The following is a 27626-nucleotide window of genomic DNA, read 5'->3' as shown; positions in this document are numbered from 1 at the left end:
ATTTAACCTTTTAAAATGCATTATGAGAAACATAAGAATTAGTAAACTCATCAGTAAATTACATATACATTCAGATTTGTATAGTTGTTTTTGTTTTCTATGGCATAGTGGTTAATAGCCCAGATTTTGGTGCTGCACTGGCTGGGTTTAAATCCTGACTCTAGTTCTCACTAGCTGTGTTGCCTTGGGCAAGTTATGTAACTTCTCTGAGTCTGTTTATTTATCTGAAAAGGAGAAATTAGCAGAGGGTTTATGAGAATTAAATGAGTTAAATATGAATGTGCTTTGAACACTCCCTGGCACATGATAAGTGTTATTTAATATTAGCATTATTATTATTTATGCTTTGAAGAAGGTATTGTAAATTCAAGAAATGAGAATGTAACATACTGACTTTGTACTAAAATCCGACTGGCAACTGTTAATTTATTATAATTTATAAGAAAATATAGAAGATGGTGATTTTTCTTGTATTTCTCAGTGACCAATTTATTTTTAGTAAAATTGATAGTAAATTAGAAAAGATCATGTTTGGGCTAAGAGCAATGTTTATGACTTCAGAGTAAGGAAATATAAATACTTGAAATATAAACAATGATATAAAAACTTATACTGCTATTTTCCTAAAAATCAGTGGATTTTTGATGTATTTCTTTGGAGCTGTTAAAAAAATAAAGCTATTTTAATTAGGTACTTAAAAGCTTTTTCAAATATTTATTGAGACCTTCATGTGTGTGCAGCATACTCTGGTGTATGTGGGTGTGAGGGAAAATAAGATTTTATTTACCCATAGAGGGTATTCAAAGCTAAATATGGATAGCTTCTTCCCATGACTTCCTTATTTAACAGAAAGCCCGTATGTTCTTTTAAGTAGTGCCATAAGTAATGTATATAAATGATATACATGGTGAACTCACAATAAATATGATAAAAATAAACTTTTACCTTTAACATTACCCATAACCATACCTATTAAACTCAAAGAAGCTTTGATTTGTCAAGTTAACCAGGTAACATACCTGTACTTTAACTATTTATAATAAATTATATAGATTAATGTTAGTCATGTTACTGCAAACTGAGTGCTTTATCCTGTCTGGGTTTGGGGCCTTATGCCTAGGCAGAAACTGCAGTGAGGCAAAAAGCCTAGCCGTCTGATTTCCATATCAATAGCTGCTGCCTGTGTGGATCAGGTGCTTTACCTCTGGGATTTCCCGGGCTGGAAACCGGGAATGTCGGTGGTGGAGCGAAGATTCTAAACTTTCCCTTATGTGATACTATGAGCTTTTTAAAAATCAAAATCCAGAAGTTAGTATCTGCTTTTATGTGTTTCTAAAGGAGAAAGCTCAAAGCAACGGGAGTCACTCTGGAGGGATATGGGGTTTTGAAGTCAGAATTTTGAGTTTCAGTGTTTTCTCCTTTCTGCTGCCCTTCTGCTCCTCTTTCTGGTTCCATTGTCAGCTGTAGGTGCTCCGCAGGGCTTCTTTTTCAGTCTCTAGATTTGGTGTACCCTTTCCCTCCTTCCTCTCCTTTCCGGCTGCCTTGTCACAGTGCCTGCGAGTCTGGTGCTGCTGCTCTCCACAGGCTGCTCCAGTTTAGGCCACGTGAGGCTTTTTGCCCAGATGCCTCTCGTCCCTGCCTTTCTGTTATGTTTGCCCCCGGGGTGTCTTAGCCCTTTAGTTTAAACACATGGAGGAGGTAGTGTTTGAGCCTCCACTTAGTTTCCACACTGCTTTGCTCTTGGATGTTTGTATAAGGGCTGAAGTGGGGGTGCGGGTGGGGTGAAATGCGGGCAAGGGCAATGTGAAGAAAAGAGGGAGGATGGAGTGATGAGGGAGCGATTGCAGCTTCTAAGAGCTGCTGTAGCTTTATTAGTGTCAGTAATATGGCTTCAGTATCTGGCCTAAATCTTCATTGGCTCTGAATCTCTCTTAGCTCTGACCTTTCCTGCTTCTGAATTCTCCTCCACAGCCACTCCCCAACCATTCCAAAATGTTTGTCAGTGTAATGTTATTCGCAGGAATGAAGCAATCTTTCTTATTTTTCAGTATTAAGTAGGTATTGTTTCCAAAACTAGGTTCTCATTTTTTCTACTAACAAATTTCCAAAATAATGTGCTGCTTTGAACCCTCTCCTGCCTTAACTATAAGTAAATAAATGGTTCGGTGAACGGCGCAGGGATCAGATTTAATGGGATTAGGGTGCTTGTTCAGGGTAACGTTAGACTAGGCTTGGGGAATCACGTTTGTCAGAAGGAGCATGTGTGCCATCCCAGTCACTTTCCCCACCATGGATGACTCTCTGTGTAAAAGTGATTAACCAACTCTGGCCACCTATCCTTACCTCAGTTCCCTGCCCCTTTGCCAAAGTACTCTTCTCAGAGCTGATGGACAGCTTTGTTTCCTTTTCATTTCAGCTGCAGATGAAGATATCCTTGCTAAAGGAAAACAGTCCATCAAGAGTCAGGCTTTAGGAAATCAGAACTCAGAAAACGAGATCCTCTTGGAAGGCGACGACGATACTCTGTCATCCGTGGATGAGAAAGATTTAGAGAACCTTGCTGGTAAATTCAGTGGTTGTGTGGATATTTTAGCTAGCTCTGGGCCAATAAGCATTTAATTACTTACTTTTTCAACTGTGACGGCTAGGACTACCAAGTTTACACCCACAATTACATTAAATAAAGGTTGTTTTTGGTCTTCCAAACATTTCCCCCTAATCTTCAACACTGTTTCCCTCTTTATTTTTCTATTTTATTCAGTCTCTTTACCCTACTCATCTTTTTCTTTGACGAATAATTTTCACTGAAAAAGAAAAAAAGTTTAAAAGCAGCAACAACAAAACAAAATTGGTTCACCCATCCCAAGGGAGTTACCTAATCTCTATAAAATGAGAGTTATAAGTAAAATTCTGCCAGTTGTTTTGTAAATAAAGCTTGGAGGCAGATGAGCTATTTGTTTTGATATACAGGTCTTAGTGAACAGGCTGCATATACATTTACCTCTCTCAAAAAATCCATTCCAAGAATGCTGTGGCTTTTCATGGGATTCACATATTTTATCTGATGTAGGAATTTTGATTTGCACTCTGCAGATTTTCAGTTTTACTTCCCTTTTGGGAAAAATTCTCTTGTTTAGCCTGAAATTTTAGTCATTCATTAAATGGCTTTTTTTCTTTAATACCTGTGGCTCTGTTCCTCAAGGAGGAAAGTCTGAAAGATTCTACAATTTCTATAGGTGAAGATTATATAATCTTCTATTTTGATCATTTTAATTTAAGAGAAAAGGTATCAGAAATCTTTTATTTAATTACATATCTGTAACCTGGGCTACTATGCAATGAAGGATAACGAAAAGCAAAAGTAGATGATGGTATCTTCTCTGATGACCGTAAACCTCTCTGTAAAGTGAAATAAAATTAATTGGAGCATAATGTTAAGGGATTTCGGGCAGGAGTAGAGAATAAGGTAGACACTGCGACACTGCCATTCTGTAGTCTTTTTCTTCACATCCATTTACCCATTTCTTTCTCCTTTATTTTGCTTCTTTTCTTGCTACTAGTAATACATTCATACAGTAATAGAGGTGAAAGGGGAGTTTAATTATATAATCTTGACAATGGCAATAGGATTAAGAAGTAATCCACACTAATAAAGTGGTGTGGGTTAGAAATGAAGTGGAAATTGTCAGGGGTCTTCTGTAGGACCTAGTCTGCCCTAGCTCCTGCAGCTGTCTGCTTACCCTGTAATTGAATGTCTGAGAGTGATTGAAAAAATGTTATTTCTTCTCAGGATTACATGCTAATGTACAGAGGGCAAAGGAGACAGCAAAAGAACACATAGCTGCTTATTTCATCCATTTATAGGGATGAGCTTTGGGAAATCATGGCTGTTCTGCAGCTATCTGCTGCCCATCTGCAAACACAATGTATTTGTACATTGGGAATAGAGGGCAAAACCTGCTCTGATCTCCTCAGAGCATCCCTTCTATTGTCCTACTGGCACACATTAAGATTGATGTGAGATTAAGGACCAACACCCTTCTAACAATCGATGGAAATGTCAATTCATCTGAATTTTGAAACACTTATTCAACCATTGATTACCTGAATAGGTGTACTGTCTTTATAGGCACTATATTAATTCAGAACTACAAGTGCCAATCTTCTCTTGCTGTTTTCTTCACCTATAGGATTGTACAATAAGGAATTGACATAGGATTTCAAATTCTTTACTGCATCTATCTCTACCTAAATATGTATATAATATAGCTATTATCTTTAGTCCTTATGTTAGGTTTAGTTCTAGTATACTTTATGCTCTTCTATCTGTAGTGAATCTATTGTTTTCAGTAGCAGGCTGATTTGTCTCTTTGATAAGCCCTGTGGAGATTTGATTATTTCAATAAAAATTCATTCACTTAGAAACCCACCCTCCAGCTGTTTACTCCCAGAGTCCCTGAACTACACTAATATTAGATTTGGAAGCATTGAACAATATTTAACAGTGGAAAGGCAGGCTTAGAAAAGAAGTATTTTTACCAGTTTTTCATGGGGTAATGTTGTTATGGAAGAGGTTTTGCGTCAACCTGGTACAAAATCTTTATCAGAGAATATGGTTTAATGTTTCTTACTTCACTAATAAGCCAGTGATCTTTTTGTAATCATGCCTCAGCCAAGCTCGAAGCTAACCTCTGGCCCTGGAAGCCTATTGAGTCTTCCTTGCTCCTAGTTGTTGTTCCATGTTGTTTGATAGCCTGAGGCTTGTTTTCTAAATGGAATGTGGATGGATTTATTTAGGCAGAGCCCTTCTTACCGGGAGATTAGACCGAAGCTTTGTAGACTCCTATAAAATAATTGTATCCTAGTTTACTGTTATCATTAACTGCCTAAAATCTCTTAGTATGAGAATCCTAACTGCATTTTCAGAGGAAGATTTGTGGTGGACAGAATTTGTAAGTGTAGAAGGAGTTAGCAGGCAATTTGGTGCTAGAGATGAGAATTTAAAAATTAAATAAAATTACTGCTTGAATCTGTTGGATTTTTTGAAAACTGTCATTCCAACTTGTGCAGCTTATCTTTTCCTTTTGGCAGGTCCTGTTAGCCTGAGCACACCAGCTCAGCTGGTGGCACCATCTGTTGTAGTAAAGGGCACACTTTCTGTCACCTCCTCCGAACTCTATTTCGAGGTGGATGAAGAGGATCCTAACTTCAAGAAAATTGACCCCAAGGTGAGAAGATGAGGAGTGGGTTTCATTTCTATGGGTTTTTTTTTTTTTTTTTTCTCATAATGGGATGGTGGGCTGCTGTTGGGTGTGATTGGCATTGGTAAAATCTGACAGACTTAGGGTAAATTTCTTGCTGAATTGCCTCTGACTATATGCAAGGCAACTATCTTCCTTAGCTTATGATTCCCTTACCAGCTAGTTAGATTATTGAAGTTCATTTAGATTCAAAAACAATTTCCACTTAATTGCATTTATCATTAGCTCATTCAGAGGCGGGGGGAGAACCTCGGGGAATATGGCCTATAAATATATTTTGCCTCAAAGGGTCCAGCCAGGGTGAATTAAGCTACAAAATTCAGTGAGATTGAGAGTGGAATTATTTTGTTTAGCCTTTATATCTTCTAGATATAATACCAATATATCACTCTCCTTGCTTTGTCCTCATGACTTACTACTCTGTCGTGCACGTAAGCACGTCTTGTGTGTGTGTGTGTGAGATACCTCTGTTTCCCATTACCTGTAGTTGATTTTACAAGGCACAGCATAATTTCCTATTCTTAAATGAAAATGTAATTTCCCCTTTAAAATGTATTTCTGATTACTTTTCAGACCTTGGCAACTTTATTTTACTAAGAGACATTTGTGGCATAGCCATAAAGCCAAAATTGGGTTATTTCGTGAAAGTGAATGGTAGAATTTGTGCTGAGAGGAAATAGTCTCTTTTAAAATGAGCAAAATAAGCAACGTGTAGAAAGAGAAATGGTTTTAAAAAATGGAATAATTTATTTTACAGGCTGATAGCTTGTGTGTGTGTGTCCATACACATATATATTCTGAGTTTATTGGTAAGAGGTTCTTTCGTTTTGTAATTATGTGAATTATTAAATTTTAGTGATTTAGAAGTATTTCAAAGTAGTTCTTAATAAAAATGTTTTATTAAAAACTTTACAAACAAATCATCTCTTGTCTTATGTATGTTTCTAGCACTTTGTTTCAGAATTGCTTGCTGCCTTTATTAAGACAGGATTTGGTAGACTGTAAGAAAGGAAGGCTATGATGGAACTGATTGTTTTGAGCTTGATAATTCAGCTAATCTAAGGTAGAGGAAACTTTAATTCTGAAATTACATCAACTTAGAAAAATTTTCTACGTTGTTGCATGTCTGAAATGGCTGAAAATGTATTTTAGTTTCTTTGGGAGAGAAAGGTAACCAAAATTACTTGAACTCTCTAATTTATGGTAGTTTGTGAGTTTGAGAGGCTGAAATTTAATTCAGAATATTCTGTTACGCTTTTGGACATACATGGCTTAAAATCTAAAATGTGACTTAATTTAAAGGTGTCTAATGAATTGTTCTCAATATTAGAACCTCTGCCAATCTTTGCGATTAGGCTGTTTGAAGTTATTTACTCCTTTTTGGGGAAGTTATAACTTTTACTTTTTTCTGATTTTATTCTATGCAGCATCATTAAATTAATTTTTTATCCCCTGTTGCTAGTGCAATACAGGATCTTTTAGTCTAATCACAGAAGTGATCTTGTACCACTGCAACCAGCTTAATGCTACAGAAATCAAAACTTCTGCTAATTTATATTCTTAAAATTTTTTCAGCCAATTATTAGAAGAATTTTTGATTTTGTATAGACATTGGTTCTTTAAGGTATTTTGTAAATGAGGACACTTGTATTGCTGCAGTGTTATTCTTTTTTTGTTGGTGATACCTGCATTAACTTAAATAAGGAGGGAAAAAAAGATACTGAATTTGGGGAATTTTTGTTTCTTCTTGTCAAGACTTAAAAACTTTTTTCCTGGGATAATTGGAGGGAGATATGTGTCTAATGCTGTAAATACTTTTGTGAGTGAAAAAAAAAGTTGTTTTAAGATGGCATTTTTATCTTTTAAACTAAACACTGTGCCCTTAAATCATTCTTTGTAAATGTAAGCACCTACTACTTGCTTTGAAAATGTTCTTAAAAATCAGAACATTTCCCCCAGAGATTAAATTAATTTTATATTATTTAAAGAAATTAGTGTATTTGTCTGAACCACTTAGTATTCCAGTGAGTTTGTTCTACATCTACAGGAAGAGAGACCAGAGAAAGATATAATATAGGTTGAAAGAGTGGAGATGATTTCAGAACTGAGAAGATCAAAGTTTATATTTCTAACACAGAACTATTCTTAATAGGGAATTTTTGCCAGGAAATCTTAAAACTTGAGCCTATTTAATTAAGTGAACTAGGTTCAGAGTCCTGAGTAGCTTTCTTGTTTTTCATCCATCTCTGCCATCCTGAAGCTCATCACTCCATACACTCCCTCCCCCACTCAACTTCTTCCTCTGATCTTTAAAATTGCTGTTTAGAACATTTTTCTGTGTATCTCTGATTCATAGATTTTCTTAATAAATTAAAAACTGGGCTAATTCAAAGAATAAATTTTAAATATTAAAGGGTCACATCTGACATGTATTCTCAACCTGTGCCTCATCATTAGCATATCTAATGGAGTGTATAGTTACCTCCAAGATAAAGACAAACCAGTTCTTTTGTGATGCTTTCAGTTTTACTGATTATTCTATTTTCTAATCAGTTATTTCCTTGTATGAAAAAGAAACCTTTGTTAAAGGTGAAACATTGAAACCAGTACATTGGATTGTTATGTTAAAAAAATAGAAAGAGGACGAACATACTTTTCCTATATGTAAATTCTCGAAACAGTAATTTTTCTTTGGTCATAAAAATAGTATCAAAACCTTTTTTGTTTAAGTTGCCTATAAGCAGCTTCAGAATAATTGTGAATAATTCTGAGAATTTGATAAAAAGTATTCATACTTATGGCATTTATAGCTAAGCCATTTTGAAAAACTGAAGTAATTTATAAATCTGGATTGTTCATATGACCATTTCCTGGGGGAAAGGGCTATTTCTTTAACCATTTTATTCTCTTTTGGTGTGGTTGATTTGTTAAGTTTTTGTTATTTAAAGCTTAAAGAGGACAAATGATTGAAGGAAAAGAATCAACTGATTGTGTTAACTGTTCAGAAAACAGCCATAAATATTTCCTTTGTAATTCACACTTAGAGTGGATTTTTTTTTAAATTATGGCATAAGAAAGCAAATCTCTTAATTTCCAATGTGAAATAATTTTTTTCTAATTTAAAAATTAGGATCACAATCTGTTCTTGCAAACAAAATCTGTTCTTTTCTCAAGTGTGAATTAAGATATTACTTTTAATATTAAAATCTACAGAACAAACATATATATTATAGTTGGGTAAAATTAGTATTTTCTCTTTTCTAAGGGTTTTTGTGGGAACTTGTATGGTTAAATACGCTGTAGTTGTAAATTTTGCAAATTAGAGTTCAAATGGAAGCTTCTTGCATTTAGTTCCTCAAGTTCACATCTTTACATTGTAAATTATAAATTGCTGATCTCACCTGCCTTTATTTAAGAACAATCCACAAACAGGCAATTACAATGTAAAGTAATATTTTTATTACTGTTTTCAACAAGACTGCTTAGGGTGAGGGTAGAGGTGCGAGGGAGGGAGGGACACAGTCTGACATTGGCACTGAGATACACTTAACATCAGCAAAACTTTTTAAAAGAGAAATTTTACATATAATTAAATACTTTTTTTCACTTGGTGACAACATTCAGGCAACCCAAAATGAAATGAAAGAGAGGAGGAGAGAAGGAGAGGGAGAAAGGACAGAGGGAGAGAAGGAAAAAGGGAGAAACTACTATACATTGATTTGAAAATGTACCTTGGGTTTCATTTTGTGGTGGCAAAGCCCGATTGCTTCTTTTGTGTGACCTTTTAATTTCACATTGTTTGGAAGAAAACGATCACTTTTGTGCAAGAATCTGGTTGGTGGTTGGTTTGCTCTCTTTTTGTTTGCTTGTTAATTAACGAAGGTCTTCTGCCTGGTTCCTGTTTCAGGTGGCTTACATAAAAGTTTGTGTCCGGAGTTTCCACTCTGTCGCTGAGTTGTTGTGTTGTGTTGTGTATTTGAGAGCATTCCCGTTTGTGTCGCTTTTCAAGCAGTCCCCAGCACCCTATAGTTTGTCCAGGCTTTTGGGATTGGTGAGAATTTCCCTGGCCAACCTCCAGGTCTGCTTGGCAGCGCTCTCCAGGGCCGAATGGGGCTTGCCCTGAAAAAGGTCGAGGTTGGGCAGAAAGTAGTGAGGGCAGCGGCGGCACTGCAGGCAGGAGATGAGCTGCAGCAGGATGCCGTTGAGCCGATCGCCGAGGCACGCCTCGTCCCAGTCCGTTTCCCGCGGGTGTTTCTCGCATTCGTACAGTAGCAGCGTCTTCATGTGGTAGTTATTGAGCGGCTGGCCTGGCAGCTCCAGGTGGCGGTCCCGCAGCGTCTTCAGCACCGAGAGACACTTGTTTCGGCAGCCGCCCATTAGCAGGCGGTTCTCAGCCTCCCCGAACTGTAGCACCCAGGCGTCGCTCTCCGCAGAGCTCTGCTTGCCGGTCAGCGAGTAGCACTCCTTCGAGAGCAAGTTGAACCCTTCGGCCTTGACCTCCGCCACCCGATTGGGGCCAGGCCAGGGGATGTGGGGCATAGGCCACTGTGCCGCACTGCGAGGCCAGATACCCGTGCACTTGAACGCCGGAGTGATTTGCACCACGTAGCGCTCCCTGATGCGCAACTTGACCTCGCTGGTATCTGCGATCATCTTGACCACATCCCGATAGCTGCACTTGTCCACCGCCTGAGCCACCAGCGTCTGGAAACGTGAGCGGATCTTGCGCGCGGAGAGGTAGCCGGACGCTGTGATGAACTCGACCCAGAGAGACATGCTCCGCTTCCGCCCATCGCTCAGTTTGAGCACCGCGCAGCCGGGCAGCGAGCCGTCGTCCACGAAGTTGAAGACGCCCATCTGGTTTAGGTAGAGCACCACCTCGAATTCTGTGGGCGAGATGACCTCCAGCCCCTCGTAGCGGGCGTCGATCTCGCTCAAGGAGCTGATGAAGCGAGGCTCCTGCACCTCCACTTCCTTTAGCACGTCCGAGACCACCTTACAGACCTCTCGGATGGTCTTGGCGATGGCCGCCTTGCGCGCTTGGCAGCGCTCAGTGTAGTATTTATTGAGCTGGTAGACCAGCTTGGCCTGGGCGGCGATCATGTTGGGGCAAAGGTCCGGGCTATACACCGGCGTCTCGCAGTACGTTGAGGGATCCAAGGCTCACGCGCTGATGGTGGCCCTGCGGCTGGCGGACGAGGCGGTGCGCTCCCCCTAAGCCCCACTTTCACTCTTGTTTTCCACCTGGGCTGACCGGCTGATGCTACAGCCAGCCGGCTTGCTCTTTCTTTCCCCGCTTTCGAAACCGTTTTTTGTTCTCCAGAAAATAAGAGAAAAGGTGATCTTTGAAAAAGAAAAATATCTGCTGAGACTTTTTTTTGCTTTCTCTTGATATGTAAAATAAAGATGTGCGGGAGAGATGAAGGGGAAGGAGAAAAAAAGGGTGAGAGAAAAATTCAGGTTACGCTTAGATGTCTGCAGCCGAGATTGCCCAGAAATCTGGAAATTAGGTCTTTTAAGTGCCAAAGTAAATTTAAAAATAAAAGTGAAACATTCGATGTTTCATTCTTAAAACTTCTCTCCCACGCTGGTAGGACTTCTTCACTAAGCGTAGGTGAGTGCCTTTCTCCTCACCCTCCCCCAAATGGAAGGTGAAGGATGTAATTAATGTCCAGAGAGCAGCGAAGTGCAACTCAGTTCACCGCACACTCGGAGGTTTGCAGATGCCCCGCACTCTCAGCGTGTTGGTCTGGTTTCTGCTTAGGGGGTCGTGGTGTAGCAGTTTTCCTCTTTTCCTACTGGAGGCGTTGTTTGGACTGGGTTTGTTTGTTTGCAGTGGGTTCTTCTTGTCTTTCTCTAGGTGCAAACCGCTGGAAGTTGTTTGATATTCATTTCTGCTTCGTAATTTATAATTTTAGCCCTCACAAAATCTGTTTTAGTGTGACGAAGTCGTTGCTTGCGTTGCATCTGGGGTTTAGTTGTAACGATTCAAGGGTTTTTCCTCTCCTCCCCCTTTAGGTTGCTTGTGCAGATTCGACTTTCTGAGTCGTCTCTCCCACCTCCCCTCCGACGTCTCTCTCTTTCTCTCTCTCCTCCTAATCTCTCTCCCTTTCTCTTTCTCTCTCCCCCCTCCCTTCCCGTCTCTCCCTCCGTCTCCCTCCTTTACTCCCTCCCTTTCTCTCTTTCTCTTTCTCCCCCCTCTTCCACTTTCTCTCTCTCTCTTTCTCTGCCTTGCTGTTTCCTGGAGTTATTTAGTTTATGAATGGTCCAGTGCCATCATGAGGGGGGTGGAGCTTCAGTTCCTACAATCGCTATCCGAGCTGTCAGTGCTTTAGCCAATCCGAGAGAGAAGACAGGCATGCTTGGCAGACGGTAGCAGCCACCGCTGCACTTGATAAAGAAAGGGGGTAAAGAGAGAAGTAAGAAAATAGGAGGAGATAGTAGAAGTCAAATGCTCACACACATTTTACAGCCCCCTCTTCTTTATCCTCCTCTCTTATCAGTTGCAAGGAAGAAAAAGAGAGTCTATATAGAAGGGACTTCCTGGAGATGGCTGGAGTAACCGAGGGAGAGTAGCAGTGGTTCAGAAAGGTTCACTTTTTTTTTTTTTTCCTATCAACATGGTGAAGAAGGTGCAAACTCTAACAGAATTACTTTTGCTTGAAGGCAAATGGGAGGAGGAAGGTGAATTTGGGAAAGGACCTAAATTTTTCTAGATTTTCCCCTCTGGCAAAGTCTTCCTCCCTTCTCTTCCCATCCCCTCCCATTGTTGCCAAGAGCCAGAGCAATTGCTGTATACATGTATGGGGGGAGGGAGTGGTTATGGGGTGAGGGTTTATGACCATAAATCTCTTTTCAGTAATTTCCATATGCTGTTGAAAAACAGGGCAGGGCAGAAAGAGTGCAAGCACTTTGTTTGATAATTACTTCATAATTAACATTCAGATATATTTAATACTATTACCTTATTATTACAAGAACTAGTTATTAGAAAATATGTTTTAGTTGTGAGAAATGGTGCAAATTTGTATATGGTAAAATTTTGTTAGATATACCTTTAAATTATAGTAAGCCACTAAAATTGTTTTAAACTTAACAAAAATGAAGGGAGGTAAATGTGAACCTGAGTTAAAGTTTTCTTAAAATGTTAATGTAAATCTAATTTTGAATATATTCTCAGGCAGTACAGAGTTTCACTTGTAAAATAATTTTATTTTCATAATTGACTCTTGCTTTTAAAGGACTTCATTGCTGCAAAAATCTATAACTATCCTGTTATTGATTACACAGATGGCTTCACTCCTCCCTTGGCATTTCAATGAAACGCATGGGTGTGCTTTTAGTATATGTGTTATCCTTTCAAGCTGTACCTATTGTAGCCTTTTGGTACTTTTGAATGAAAAAAGCTGTTAACAGTGTTTCTGACTTGCTTAGTATTGACGATTTATGTATGAACCTCAGGTGTTTGGATTCTGAGTCTTTTGAAGACAAATCAAGTAGATGAGATTATTTTTAGTTAGATTTCGGACGGTATATTCTCTGAGAACGCTATAAGAATAAAACTCTATGACGCCATTTGAGCAAAGACTTCCTTTGCAAAACCGGGTATGCGGCTTTTGCAAAACCCCTTGGGAGGGCTTCACTTGCTCTCTGAAAGCCGGACCAGGTGTACCTGAATTCAATTGCATGGGGAAAGTTTATTTCTCTCCATGTATGTGATGTCAGATACTTGGACCTCGTGGTTCTTTCTTACGTGTCTGGTGTGGACCACTGGTACCTTGTCACCCCTTCACTCTTGTTGCCATAAGTCCTTTTCTAAAGAACTATTTGGCCTTTTTTTTTTTTTTTTTTTTTTTTAATTCACTTGGATTTGTTGCCTAGGATCTCTTTTCAGTGTCCAGGAGTTGGGAAGAACAGTCGGAAGTAAGCATACGCGAAACTCTGGGACGCAGAGCTTAAGTCAACTTCTCCGGAGTCGCGAAGACTTGGGGCGGCTGCTGGGTCCAGCCTTCTTGGGGAATGCAGCTCGCGTCTCAGAACGCTTGGTTGCAAATGGATCCAGAGGAGCCGCAGCCCTCTCCGGGTTCGCGCATGGGGGAAGCCCTGACTCTGTCGGTAACCTAGCTATTGCCTGAGAGGTCATACCGGCGCTCTGGGAAATATTACTGGGCAGGAGGGGCATTTGGCTGCAGGGAGTTGTGTGACCAGCTGGGAGAAGATCCGTAGCCGCTTCTCCCGAGAGCAGTTACCGGGCGGAGACTCGTGGCGGGGCTAGAGGGTGCGGAGCTTTTCCATCCCCGACCCTGGCGGTGGCCGCTTCTTGGCTGTCCCTGGTCCTCGAGCGGCGAATGCCTCGCGCGTGGGCTGGCCTGGCCTGAGACACTTCTGGGAGTGAGTGTTTGCAAAAAGTCCCCGGGGGTGAAGGCAGTTGTCCATGCTCAGGGCTCCAGTGCCGCGCCGCCGGCCACAGGTCCGCGGCTAGGCGCCCAGCGCGCTCCGCACGCGCTCTCTCCTCTCGGGTGGGGCGGCCCAGGCCACGCGGATCTTTGCGCCAACACTCGCCTGTCACCCCACTCCTCCCGGCTCTGTCAAGCACGACTAAGTTTCGTCGCACCTTTGTCCCCGTGTTTCTCCACTTTTACATACAGAGACTGAGGGATGATAAAACGTTACAAATGTTTTGATTTAAAAACAATTCATTACCAATTTACCCTGTCTAAGGTAGATGCTCTAGTAAATAATAAATCAGTTAAACAAAGGCGACTTTAATTTATTGCCGTGGTACTAATTAGAAACATCATTCGAGCAATAAACTTAAACACTTCCAGCAAATAATGCTCCCTCTTGCTAGTTCCCTTCCTCCCCCCTCCCCCACCCCAACTCACTCTGGCTGCCTCTGCTCTATCTAAGAGCTGCTTCAGCTATGTGTTTGCGGATCCGCTCTTCCTCTGGTTGAATAATTGAAGGAGGAAACGTATCCGAGGAGGCTGTAATTGAAGAGCCCCTGTCACCTCTGCTTTTATGTGTGTTAGTATAGAAGTCCATCAGCAGCTCCTTGATGGTGTATTAAAACGAAGTGGCAGCCCCTTCTGCAGGAGATATGGTATTCTATTAAAGGAGACCAAGTGAGAGAAAGAAACTCTAGAGGCTAAAAGCCACTTCAAGTCTTCAGACCGATTGATCTGTATTCTCTTGTTATAATCCGTCTCATCATACTTGAGTTAATGAGGCAAAAGGGGGGGAGCGAAATCTGATGGTCCTTGACAAATTCATTAGAGAGGCTGCAGGACATTTTATTTGACTGTTAAACATCTTGTTTGTTTGGTTTAGGCAGTGCCAACATCAGCATGCTTCTGCCCAAACCTATGATGTTGGGCTGGCTACAGACATTCCTAAAGAAGAGAGGGAGGATATTCAGGGTGTGATTTGAATTTTTTGTTTTGGATTTTGGATAGTCCATAACCTTCAGACTTCTCCAGGCTTTATCTTCACCATAATTACATTAGGAACATTTATAAAAGTGTAGATGATAATAGTGAGGTGGGCGTGTCTTTAGTTATTATAAACTACAATATGTATGTTTAAACTTTATTCTGAAAATTTTCTGTTTCCTTAAAAAAATTGTCAAGTTATAGCAATTACTGTACTAGTTTTTGAAAAATGTGAATGTTTAAATTTCAGAAGAGTAGCCAGATTACACATTACATCCTATTTTTACTTGATCATGGTTAAATAAACTTTTAATTTTTAATTGAATTTCTTCTTGCAGTGAAACACTTATGAGTACAGAAACTTGGAAATAAAAAATTTAATGATTTATACAAATATATTTTCAAAAGAAAATTGGAATATTTTAGTTTGAGGGACTTTTTATATTTAAAATTAGAAGCAGAACTGGGCACTCCATGAATGGTGATAAAATAAGGTGATAAGTTGACAGAATACTTAAAAAACTGAACATACTTCTAATTGAAGAATAATGGGCAGTTAAGCTAGAATGTTAATCTTATTTTATTCTAAGGTAATACAGGACTTGATTTTTCTCAAAATTTTTCTTGAAAAGAAATAATCCAGTTGTGATACTTTCTTGCAGAGAAAATTCAGTCCTATTTTCCTTTAGCAATTGACTTAGCCTAAGCTTAAGTGCTTTGAGAAAGAACCCTGTCTTCCATTTATAGGAAAACAATATGAGAGAAAAAAGAAAACTAATGCTATTTGCTTGTCATTTTTATACATTTCTGCACTGCTGATGAAGCTTGAACTGCTGCAGGGAATGTATAGATTTGAAAAGAAATGACTCAGTAGTTCATGTTGTGTTTCTCAGAAGCAAAACCTAACTAATGGCTGAAGTCAGTGCTTCTGTACATCTGACAGTTATAATCCTGTTTACATTTCCAGGGAATACAGAATTCTTAAACTGTTTTCTTTTTTGCTGATCTTCGCTTAGAAATGTGTTTACTGAGTTAAACTTCAGGGCATTTTTACTTTATCATATCACTGAGACTTAAAAGATATCCATTATTTTATTATCTGTAGAAATAGCATACCGTATTTCAATAATCTTTACTAAAGAGTGTACAGATTTTAGATTATATGATTTTGTTTTCCGGGAAAACATTTTAGAAGTATTCAAAAAATAATCAGATTATTGACTTTAAAAAAAAATCAACTCTCTGAAAGATTTATAGTTTTTGGAAAACAAAGGACCACGTGTTTACCTGTATATATTCTTATCCTCCAAAATCTAACTTTGAAACATCTACGCTGTTGCTAAATTTTTGGTTCTTATACACTTAATCATTCAACATATTTATAAAAATGCTTGAGTTTTTAAAAGAAAAATTTTGGAGGGGGTCAAAATATAAATGGGAAAATAACTATTAAATTCTCTGAATTTAAAAACTATTCCAGTAAAAAGAGAAAGTAAATAACCCAAACATAATTTGTTAGTGTATTTTTGATGAAATTTTATTGAAGTAATTATATTAAAATATCTGTAAGAAGATTTAACAACAACAATTGTCAGGATTATACTATCCACATTGCATTAAAAGTTAACATACAACCACATTCTCTGTCAAATGGTCTAGTTTTCCCAAACTCTGAAGTCTCGTAGAGATTGTTTCTCAGCTATTGATAACTATTATTCTGGAATCAGTCTAGAGAATAATCAGTAATTGAATGTTTTCTTTGAACAGTTCAACTGTGGTGCCTATTAATTTTAAATGGTCAGTCTTGCTGCTAAAACAAGTTGATGTTGTTTTTTTTTTCTCTCACAAAATAGCTTTTAAAAACAAAACAAAAAAACGTGTAATCTCCTTGATGGGTAACCCAAGGGTATTGTTCTCATTTGAACAGTTTGAACTTAAGATAATGTTCTATCAGGTGAAAGCAATAGCTTTAACTTTGCATAGTAAGCTTATCAAACTGTACTGAAAAATAAATACTTTTTTGTACTTTTGAGTATTGTTTTGTGGCCTTTTAAATTTTTTTGGATTAACTTGGATAATATATTTAATTAGTGATGTTTACACCTATTAGACTTCTACAAGTCTAATTCTTCTATTGTTTAGTAAGATGAGAAAATTGAGAGTACGATATATGTTAGTTTTTTCCCAAGTTGAATAACAACTGAATATATGAGTACTTTATTAAGCTATATATAATTTGATGTCAACAAAATGTACAGTGATAGAGCAAAGAACTTGTATTCAGAAAAATGGAAATAAGCAGCTTTTAGCTTGACTGAAAAGTAAATACTATTGTATTACTGAGCTAGGATATGAAATGTTAAGACAATCCAAGTTAATTCAGCAAGTATTTTTCAGAAGGTGTTTCATTGAATTTACCGTATTCTCACTTATGTTAGTATATGTCTTTTGGCGTTACTAAGAAATCATTTAGCTTTTTCTCATTTTAAATATACGTATTTTTGAGTTGTAGCAATTACATTCTTTTATTTCCATGTATGTACAGTTAAAAGTTGTTCTGAAAAATCTGAATAAGATTCTCTGCCTTGTCTGTCTCCTTTTCTTCCTTCCTTCCTTCAGCAATTTGAACTTATTAATATACTGTGAGGTAAATATTAAATTTTACCTGTCAAATAACTTTGGCTTTCATAACTCAGTATAATCTTCAACAAAGGAAAGGGTGCATTTAGTAGAGCCAACTCTTAACTATTTAAGGAATGATTACATAATTTGTGAATTATTATTTGTGTCTCTTCCACCTAAAGAACCAGATTTTACTGGTCTTTAATATCACTTCCAGAAGATATACAGGAAAATCAGAATGAGTCGATATTGAACTTGATGCTAAATAAATCAAAGCTTTTGATTTCAATTCAGTTCAGTTCGATTCAAGACATCAAGTTTTATGGTTTAAAAAAGGTGTGATATCCTTTGTTTAATAAGATAATACTACTGACATGTGTAGAATATATTTCTTGGGAATCTTAGATCCATCCCCACTCCCATTTCTACTTTGCCTTGTGATCAGTGCCAGACATTTATGAAACAGATGATTGAGATTAGGGATGTAGATTATGCCAGTATGAGTTGTACTTAGTTCAAAATATAAGACTTGGCATTATGTTCTATATTTCTTTCAGGTCATGTGAGACATTTTGTGGACCTATGTTTAAAATTATTAGTTAAGCATATCGTATGGGTCGGTTTTTGTTTTACTTTAGGAAACTAGCCTTTTTAAACATCTTAGTTTATTTTAAAATATATGGTTCTACAGCGCTCCGTCTATATTAGTAGTAGTAGTAGTAGTGGTAATTTGGCATCAACCTTCTGCTAAGATTAGAGGAAATTTTTAGTGGACTTTGTGTTGTTTTTAATGGGAATGTTAAAAATCTAGCCTGTTTCTTTCTTCAAACATTGTGAATTAGAATGAAAGTGATGTGCTGAGAGGTTTCTCTGATTCCTCGTAGTGGTTAAACAACAACAAAAAAAATCCTTCATTGGCTCTAATCTAGGTATAGAAGACATCTGTGTAGTATAAATGAAATAATATTTGATGATCTGAGGAATGGAAACTTTTCCTTTAACCATCCGAAATAAAGCTAGGATATAAAACAGCTGTCTTGGCCTATGTGTATCAAGGTTCTGCCAGTCTGTTTCTTTTCTGAATTTTCCCTTTCTATCTTCCCTTATTATCTTTGGATCCCAAAGAATCATTCTCTTCTTTTCTGACTGGTTCTGTCTGTAGACAAAATCTGGGATGGTAGGTTTAAATCAGCCTAGATAGAGTGAAAAATCTTTGATCTATGGCTATGACTGTTTCCAAATGATTTGCTTGCTGGGACCAGACACTATCCATGCCCTTTCACTTCGCTATGAGATAGGTGCACACAAAGGACCTGAAAGGCTACCAGATGCATAGTTAATCATCATATTAGACAAGCAAAAGGTTCCAACCATACTTAATTAGATCTTCTATTTCTAATAGTTGTTTGGTCTATAGTACCTCGTTGGTTAAATGCTCTACAAATCTTCTAATCTTTTCTGCAAATTAGTCAAGGCTTTCTATACATTGTAGCATTAATTAAAAATGAATGATACAAAGCTATGTATTTTTTAAAAAATATAAAGTTGTTGCTGTCACGTAACTTACCTGGATAGATAAGATAAAAGGAGACAGTATGACAGTATCTAAAGAACATTAGTCTAGGGAGAAAAAGCCCTGAATTTTTGTCGAAGCTTGGCTACAAACCATCTGAGTGACCTTGATCAAGTCGCTATCTCTACTCACTGTTTTCTCAATTGTTAAATGGGGAGATGGATTAGGAGTTTTTTCTACCTCTTCTACATACAGAAATCTGTAATTTCCTACCATAACATGATTAAAGTTGATGTTTATATCTTTATTGGTGGATTTCAAATCAGAAATCTTTCTATGAAACAGTGCTGCTCTAATATAGGTATATGTGTTTTTAACATGAAAAAATAATAGAAAAGAATAAGCTTACAAATGGTTATATTCCATATTTTAGACTTAAGGAAAAAAATTACAAATTATGGATAGGAGACAATTGTGAGGGAAAACCAAATGGCCAATTGGAATAAATTCTAAGAGTATACTAATTATTGCTTGATAGGAGTTGATCATAAACATATGAAAATGAAACAGGCTGTGTATTCTTGTATGTATAGAAAAACAGTATGTGTTTAAACATGTATACAAGGTTAGCAGGTACATGTTTTTCTCAAAATATTGAATGAACTTTCATTGCTTCTGACATTTTCATTAAGATTACATATTCTGTAAATATCAGTTCTTAAAGCCAAATAAAGTTCAGATTCACAATTAACTTTAAAAAAAAAAAGAATGGTTAGTCTTCTCCTTAGAGAAATGACATTGCTTTAAGCAACTGTAATATTACTGTATTCATGTTGTGTTAAAAGATAGATCCAAGAAAGGAAATGGTTTTCAAAACATGAGTCACCAAAGTAAGTAAAGTTTTATACTACTTTCTCATGCTGTTCACTTGTTTTCATCAGAAGATCTGACAAGCGTAAAAGTGTTTTACAGATGTTCTTAGTTTTCCTTCAAACTGTAAAAGATGCTCTATCAGAGTAGCATGGTAGGAAATAATTTCAACACCTCCTTTCAGTTATGCGGTAACTTATTATTTATCTAGACTGGTGGGTATTTTTGGAGGAGGTAAGTGAGGCAGGAAAAGACAGCATACTGAGATCTAATTGTTCTCATTTTGAGATATAGATCAATCAATCTGTCTGCTATATTATAAATTCCTTCTAAAATAGCTTTTCAATTGGCATAGTTGAGTTATTTTTACTTCCATGTTGTGTTTTTTGGAAGTCTCTCGTTAATGCAGTAGGAGTACCAGGTGACCACCGAGAGGGTTGTTGATGGATACTTTGTGGGGTTGCAAAGTGCAAACCTAAAAGACTAAGAGATGAGAAATGCATTGCTGTTTGTGAATTTATGTTTTATCTCACTTCACTTGAAAATTTATGAGTGGTGTGGCTTAAGGGTGCTGGAGTTGTGTGTTCCAGGGCTTGCCCCTACTGATAACACCCTTGTTGGCGTGAAAGTGCAATGCAAATTATGACAGTTACAACCTTCTGTTTTGTTTAACCTGTCAGTAGATTTCCTGGCTCAGTGCTGAGGGCAGTGGTGTGTTCAGCTAGTCCATATTCACCTAAACTTAAAAGGTCAGGTTTCTACAGGCAAGCCTAGTCAAAGCCTAATTGATGAGGAGGGCAGGGAGACAGAATTTACTGTTCTGTTGGCTAGTTTCATATCGTTAGGTTGTCCCGAAAGCATCAGGCAGTCACAGCCCCTTTCATGTAAGTGCTGACCCTAGACAGGAGCTGACAATCAAAGGAGGCAGCCACAGGAACCAGTGCAAGTAGGCTATTGATTTTTCAGTTAGGTCTAAGTAGTTTGTAGTATGGGTAATGGGTGACAGAGGCAGGTATGTCATTATCAATGAGCTCCAGAACAGTAGCGACAACCCTCTCTCATATTTCCTTCAGCACTGACAGTATGCATCCAGAGGCGGTCAGTAAATCGGCCAACCTTTAACTGACAAGTGACTTGGAGGTTTAGGTTGAGGGGTGAGCTAAACTTCTCTACTTGAATATATACTGGTTCTAGCAATAGAGTCAGTAATTATATTGTTGTAAGTTTTTGAAGTTTTGATTTGTGTACCTCTATGCAATTCTGAAAATTAGAGTTTACTTTTAAACTTTCAAGAATTTAAGTAACGTATTTACTTAGTTAAGAAATAACGAAATGAGCCAATAGTTTGTAAAGCTCCTCTGCAAGGATAATTGTTAAGTTATTATGGTATAATTTTGCTTTTATTTTAGACTAGATCCTTATTGAATCATGATATCCCTGTTATAAAAGTTCAGCAGTTAGAAATTGCCTCTCAAAATCCTTTTTAATTCCCAATCTCTTAAATGTTTTAACTGCAAACCAATTTTAAATAGAAAAAAACCTTGAACCATTTGTAAATGTGATGTATTAGCTGCTAAGCAGTTTCTATTTGACCTTCAAATTCGTTTTGTATTACTTTTCACAATAAAATAGTCAAGAATAGAAAATTTAATGATTAAAGTTTGATGAATTATGTTGCTTTGGAATTTAAAAAGAAAACAATTTGTGTTCTCATAAACACAAAAGTGTAACAGGTTTTGACTAAAAGTACACATGTTCTAAAAGGGATATAAAATAATTTAGAGATATTTTACATTTAAATCAGTCTCTATTTTGTTACAAAATGTAAGTAATATAAAGAAAAGATAATATTTATAACTAGAAGTGGGAGTTTGGGTTGTACCAGGATCCTTGCAAACTATCACATGCTTACATTTTTTGAAAACTTTAAACAAATTGAAATAAAACAGAAAAGTAAATGTTTTTTAAAACTTCCTTAAATAACTTATCGCTGTGATATCTTGTTTAACAATGTGATATTGTACAGAACCAGAGTTCAAGTCTGTAGTATCATCTAGCTGCGGAGTACCTTGCATGACCACATGAATCATTTTCATTTGTCCAGTGCAACTTAAAATTCCTTTTTTTTTTTTAACTAGCCAGCAGGTTAATGCACACTGAGGGTATGGATGCTTAAATATTAAGTTTGCAGTGACATGTCTGTGTGAATACCCCTGTCTTCTTTTTTAAGAACTAGAGAATACAAATTTGAAGTGTAGTAAAAGATGACTGTTACTGAAATACTGTAGTCTTAGTTTTAAAGAAGCTTTGGGATTATGTAATTAATATTTAAAGAAATTTTATTCAGATCTCTTGAATTAGTCACCTTTTGAGGCTTACAGACTCTTAAAGCAAAGTTCCTTTTAACATCATTGTTTTTTTCCCTGTTTATTAATCATGCTCTTAATCTGTGTTATTTTGTTGGATTAGATAAAATATTTCACAGAGAATCTTATAATTTTTATATTAGCTGTATTATAGGTACAGCTTCTTTTGCTGTATTTGCAATCTTCCCTGAATACAATGATTTTTCAGGAATAAAAAAAAAAGCTGAAGAAAGGGGGACAAATTAAATTTTCATGAAAGAAAATCCTAATCAGCAGTGACAGTGTAAGAGAAAGATGATTGCCACTTGGTCATTGTGGAGAGGCACTTAGATTTGGTGTCAGTGCTTCTGTTAATGATGACTAATGTCTTTCTTGGAGCAAGTGCATGCTCCAACATACTGCTACAGCCTAGGCAGAGAGAGAGGGCTTAGCAATAGGCACTACTCGGCAAAAGCGTTGTGTCCTAAAACAAAGGCTTTTTAATGCAGTCAATCTGGCAGTCTCTATTATTAGAAAAATGCAAACATAATTCTAAGGCATTTAAAAACATATTTTAAACTATTTTATGTCCAGTACTAAGAGATATTATTTTAAAATTAAAATGTGAAGAAATCAAGCAATGTTAATAAGATGAGTTTCCTAGTTTGTTACTTACAGGAATGGGCACATACATTGCCACTGCATAGAATCACTTGTGTTAAGAAAGTTTTAAAGAGACAAACTTGCAGCAGAGTTTTTTCATACTGCATTGCTGTATCCTGAATAAATGCTTTATAGTTACAAGAAGAGAATGAATGACTCAAAAGATCTTTTTAGATCTTTTAATCTTAAATATATTGCTTACAAAAAGAAGATGACATATGTTATTTCTTCAGCATTTCCCCAAAGTGTAAGACCTTTCAGAAGGGCATTTGCAATGCTTGTCATATTTTTCCATATACATCTTATGGGCCTGACATGTCTTGAGAACCATGAGAATACAGATGTCATTGCATTCAGACAACACTAATTACTCTGGGATTTTTGCAGCCTCAGTGCCTGCATGTAACTGTCGATTATGATTGTTCATACAGGCTACAGTGGGGACACTTTGCACATAAATAGTGAGACACAAAAATAGTGAGACAGACCTTTTAGTCTCCTATTGTTCTCCAATAGAACTTGGAAGAAAAAAATTCCTGACACATCAATTTCATTCAGTATTTTGCATTTGAACCATGTTGTGGCAACATTTTCCTTCTGGAGTAAGTGTGTTATGCTTTAGTGTTCAGTGAAATCTATTATCAATCTGTTCTTTAACCTTCTTGTACAATCTTCTACATTACTTTGTCTTCAAGCTTCATGGAAAATTTCTTTATATAGCTTATAGTTTGAGAGAAACACTAATTGTGGTATGAGTCTTTTGAAAGTGACAGTGCAAAACGATAAATATGTGTGATGTGTTCTTCTGGTGTGCGATTTAATGTTTAATGAGAAGCTGCAGCAAATATGGTTAGTCTAAATTTAGATAAGTGCAATCATCTTATGCTTTTAATGCAGGTTAGTTCTTTTCTTTGTTTAATTTTCTCTGTAACATACTGGATTTCAGTTGATGATTCATGATGTACATATAGGTGGTTTTGAAATATCAGAGGTCAAATGATGGTCAGATCTGGGCCCTCACTATTAAATGTGAAGACCCAAATACGTGTTTTGATAAAAAGCATAATCTGTGTTAATCACTGATTGAAAATAAAAAACTCCAATAATGTAACTTCATATGCTGATGAAGCAGAAATTGAAGCAGCTTGATCAAAGATGTATGATGAGATAAAACTGCAGTCTCTGCTGTACAGTTATAGTAATTATGACTAATGAACCATCCAGGCTGGATGAAATGGCATGCCCACAGGGACTGTGTCCAATCAGTTGTGACTTATACAAGCTGAACTAACCATTGATGGGGTTCCAAATGCTATATCACAAGAAGTATACTCTTCATTATTAATATAACTTTTGTTAGGGTAATGTAAAATGATTAGAAGTTAACTAAATTTTATTAAATGTAGAATATAATTCTTTTTCTTTTTTCATATATTTATTTAAAATTAAACTTATTTATTTTGACCTCTGGTTTACCTCTCCTTTCTAAAACACACTTAGGTCGCTACTCTAACGCATTTCTGTGACTTCCTATTTGTCCTTCTATTGTGCTACTTTTGAACACTTTCTCTTTTTTAGAGCTATTGTTTACTTTGTCAGCATATATTGTTCACTAACCAGGTATTGGAGAGATGCTTTTACAATAATAATAGGATGTATGAGGCATTTACTGTGTGTAAGAACTCTTCTAAGTGCTTTACCTAAATTAACTCATAAATCCTCACAATAACCCTTTGAGGTAGGGTTATTTTATACATGAAGAAACTGAGATATGGGAAGGTTGAGTAAACTTGCCCAAGGTTATGTGTTCTTAGAACTTTTGGATTGCCTTGTAGAGGTGAGTTATATTTTCTGACCCAAATCTATTTCTAAATTATCCTCACTTTCCCTTTTTCCAACCAAGATTAATTTTTTGTTGTTATTGTTTTTTGGCAACTGACAAAACTGCTAAGGTGTTTTAAAACTGAAGGCTCATGTGCAGTTCTGGAATAGATTTTCAGGTCCCTAAACTCTAGTCATATTCAAGTCCCTAAACTGCTTTACTTAGTATATTTTAAGTGACTAGAGCTTTCAGGATGGAGTTTAAGAATGTATGCTTTTGGTATGAATATATATCTAAAATGTAATAAATGTGTCAATTTGTTGCACTCTTGAAATTGTAAAATCTTTAAGTTGTAATGAGAAAACAATCCACTGACTTAAAAGAAAATAAAGTAGTGCTGGTAAAATAAGCTTGGTTAGTTTTCTTCTGAGATTATCTACACTAAAATTTTTCTCATCAAACTAGGTATAGTCCTTATCTTAATGATTTCTTATTCCCAGCACCTCACACACTACCTGCTAGATAGTAGGTATTCAATAAATATTTGTGAAAATGTGAGAACGAAGGAAGGAGAACCTTTTAGTGATTCAGTAATTCAATGATTCCATCAAATACATGCTTTTATTCTAGTTCTCTGGACAGCTTTTTATTTAAAAGAACAGAATAAAATAGGCTGTCATTATGTCATTATTCTTTAAAATCCTTAAAGCCCTACCTAATCAACTTTGTTTCCCACTGACCCTCAAACGTCTTTGTCTTTCCAGGCTAGCTTTCTTGTGTCTGTCACGAAACGCTCCACATAGAGCTCTCTTTGAACTGATATTCCAGTTATCAATCTCAAGCAGTTTAATATATATTTTCGTTTTTGTTGCCTTCACTTTGTCATTATCGGTGTATTCCTCTCCCTTTCTTAACTTCCTAGTGTGAAAAGTTATTGAAAGGCAGGTATCATCTTATTTATTTGGTAACATTACATGACTAGATAGTACTTGCTCAGTAAATGCCTGTAGACTGATATTTCGGTGCCCTCCTCTTTCCAACAGATTTCTTCCTATCACCAAGGTCAAATTTTCAATGTGAGATTTCTAGAGGTAATGTTTTAAAAGTCTTTTAAAACTCAATTGAAATGAGATTTGCACAAGAATAATATTGAGATCTTATTCTGTGCCAGGCACTATGCTAATCACTTTAATTGTCTTAATCCTCTCAGCAAATCTATAATGAGTTATATCCTATTATTATCCCCATCTATATAGAAACCAAGGCACAAAGAGATTAAATAACTTTGTTTATTCTACAGCTAGGAAGTAGCAAAGCGTGACTTGCAAAGATAATGACATTTATTTTAAAGCCATCAGTTTTTTTATTGGTATCCCCTTGATGCCATGCTCTTTTTGTTTTTTAATACCCTTTCTGCAATTGTCTATGACATTTCCTTAACTTATGCTTTCCTGCAACTTAAATGATATTCATTGCACACCTACTTACCCTTGCCTTCTCAAGACACTCCACAGCCCTTTTCTTTCCCATTAATTTTCAGCAGAGGAGAATAAAACCTTGGTATACTACTCTGAAATGTTGTGACATGATCAGATAATGCAGAGAGAGAAAGAGATATCTGGCTTATGTTTTTCCGTTTGTTTTTTAAATTCATGGAGGACCAAAGAACAGTTGTCATTGTCATCATTTTATCCAAGTTTTAAGAAATGGTTGCAGTGTAAACTGTTAGGTAGTCTGGTTAGGGAATTTCCAAAGTGGTATATAGTAAATCATATGAAAAATGCTTGAAATTTAAATCTTGTTTTACAGTGATTGGTAGTTACATCCAAGGTTGTTTATAAAAGATGGAAATGGAGTTAATAAAATGCTGCATATTTTATACTTAGGAAACATTGTGGCTTATAATGAGTCTCTATATAAAACTAAAACCACTGTGTTATCAAAGAGGAAGCAGTTTACGAAATATAGTAAGCTCTCAGAAGTAAACTGACATCAATTTCAATTTCTGTTTGGATTTCAGCTTTTATGTGGAAGTTGATGACATTCTATTCCATAAGTGCTGCAATACTCTCTGTGTATTTTTAAAAGTCATATCTGTATATTTTGATTGCAGGAATTTAGTTATTCAAGTTCTTGCTCACGCAGTAAAGGTCAATTCACATTTAGCTAAAAATTTCGTTTTGGTGAGTACTATTTGTATTACTGAAAACATTTTAGTTTGAAGTCAGTATCAGTATTATTGATCTTCCTTTAACTTTTAAGATTAAAATTATTTTAAAGCTTTTTCTAAATCGTTTGCTTGGAAATCTTTACTTAGATGAGAGTCCAATAAGATCCTACAGTGATAACTTATTATTTTGAAATGAGTCTTTGTTTTATATTGTGTTTTATTAACACATTTTATTCATTCATGAATTATCTTATACCTTTGCCTCTTTCAGAGATAGTTCAGATATTATAAATTAATATTCAGAACTCATAAAAGTGCCATATGATTCTTTCTTTATAAGTTTCTTATAGGGAAATTGATATGGTAGGTATATATAATTAGAACATTAGTCATAGTTAAAGTATTTCAAAAGATATAATTTTAAATGAAAAAAGAACAAAACTGTCTCTCTGCCGTGATTTTTACATATGTTAAACTTATATTGTATTCATGAAGAAAGACTTGAAGTGAATGAGCAAAAAATAAAAACAAAGTATAGGAAAAGCGGTTAACTTTTTAGGGTTTTAATTTCCTTTATTGCTATCTTAATATTTATTCAGTAAATTTAAATATATGTACATATAAATAAATATTTTTCAAAGTATATGTTTTTAAATAACTCTTAGATTGTATAGCTTTACCAAATTTTATTGTCTTTTATATATTAAAGAAATAGGCCAGAATTCCATTATGTGCAGCTTATGCTGCCACGGAAATTGTCAGCTGGAATTACCAGGAGAATTGTCATATAAAAAGTATATATAAAACCATAGTGCATATGCTACCAGGAACCAAGGACCTGGCCACCCACTTCTGAAAAAATTGCCCATGAAAACCCTATGAGTGGCAGTGGAGTGTTGTCTGATATAGCACCAAAAGGTGAGAGGATG

At 36.4% G+C, this 27626-nt stretch overlaps 2 protein-coding genes across 8 annotated transcripts in view; one reads left to right on the top strand and one right to left on the bottom strand.

The window, feature by feature from the left end:
* LRBA (LPS responsive beige-like anchor protein) overlaps positions 1–27626 on the top strand; it is a 723014-nt gene that overhangs the window by 420052 nt on the left and 275336 nt on the right. For all 7 annotated transcript variants that reach the window (XM_058550176.1, XM_058550181.1, XM_058550180.1 and 4 more), the window contains 2 exons: positions 2417–2563; positions 5092–5228. In XM_058550176.1, the coding sequence (XP_058406159.1) occupies positions 2417–2563; positions 5092–5228 (284 nt within the window). The remainder of the gene's footprint in view (positions 1–2416; positions 2564–5091; positions 5229–27626) is intronic.
* MAB21L2 (mab-21 like 2) lies at positions 8711–10921 on the bottom strand. Its single transcript, XM_058550183.1, has one exon. It carries the CDS (start codon positions 10362–10364, stop codon positions 9285–9287), a length of 1080 nt encoding a protein of 359 aa, XP_058406166.1. The 5' UTR covers positions 10365–10921; the 3' UTR covers positions 8711–9284.

The sequence above is a fragment of the Diceros bicornis genome, chromosome 11 (genome assembly GCF_020826845.1).
Source record: "Diceros bicornis minor isolate mBicDic1 chromosome 11, mDicBic1.mat.cur, whole genome shotgun sequence".
Lineage (NCBI taxonomy): Eukaryota > Metazoa > Chordata > Mammalia > Perissodactyla > Rhinocerotidae > Diceros > Diceros bicornis.
The sequence above is the reverse complement of the archived record's forward strand: the minus strand, read 5'-3'. Positions and strand labels throughout refer to the sequence as shown.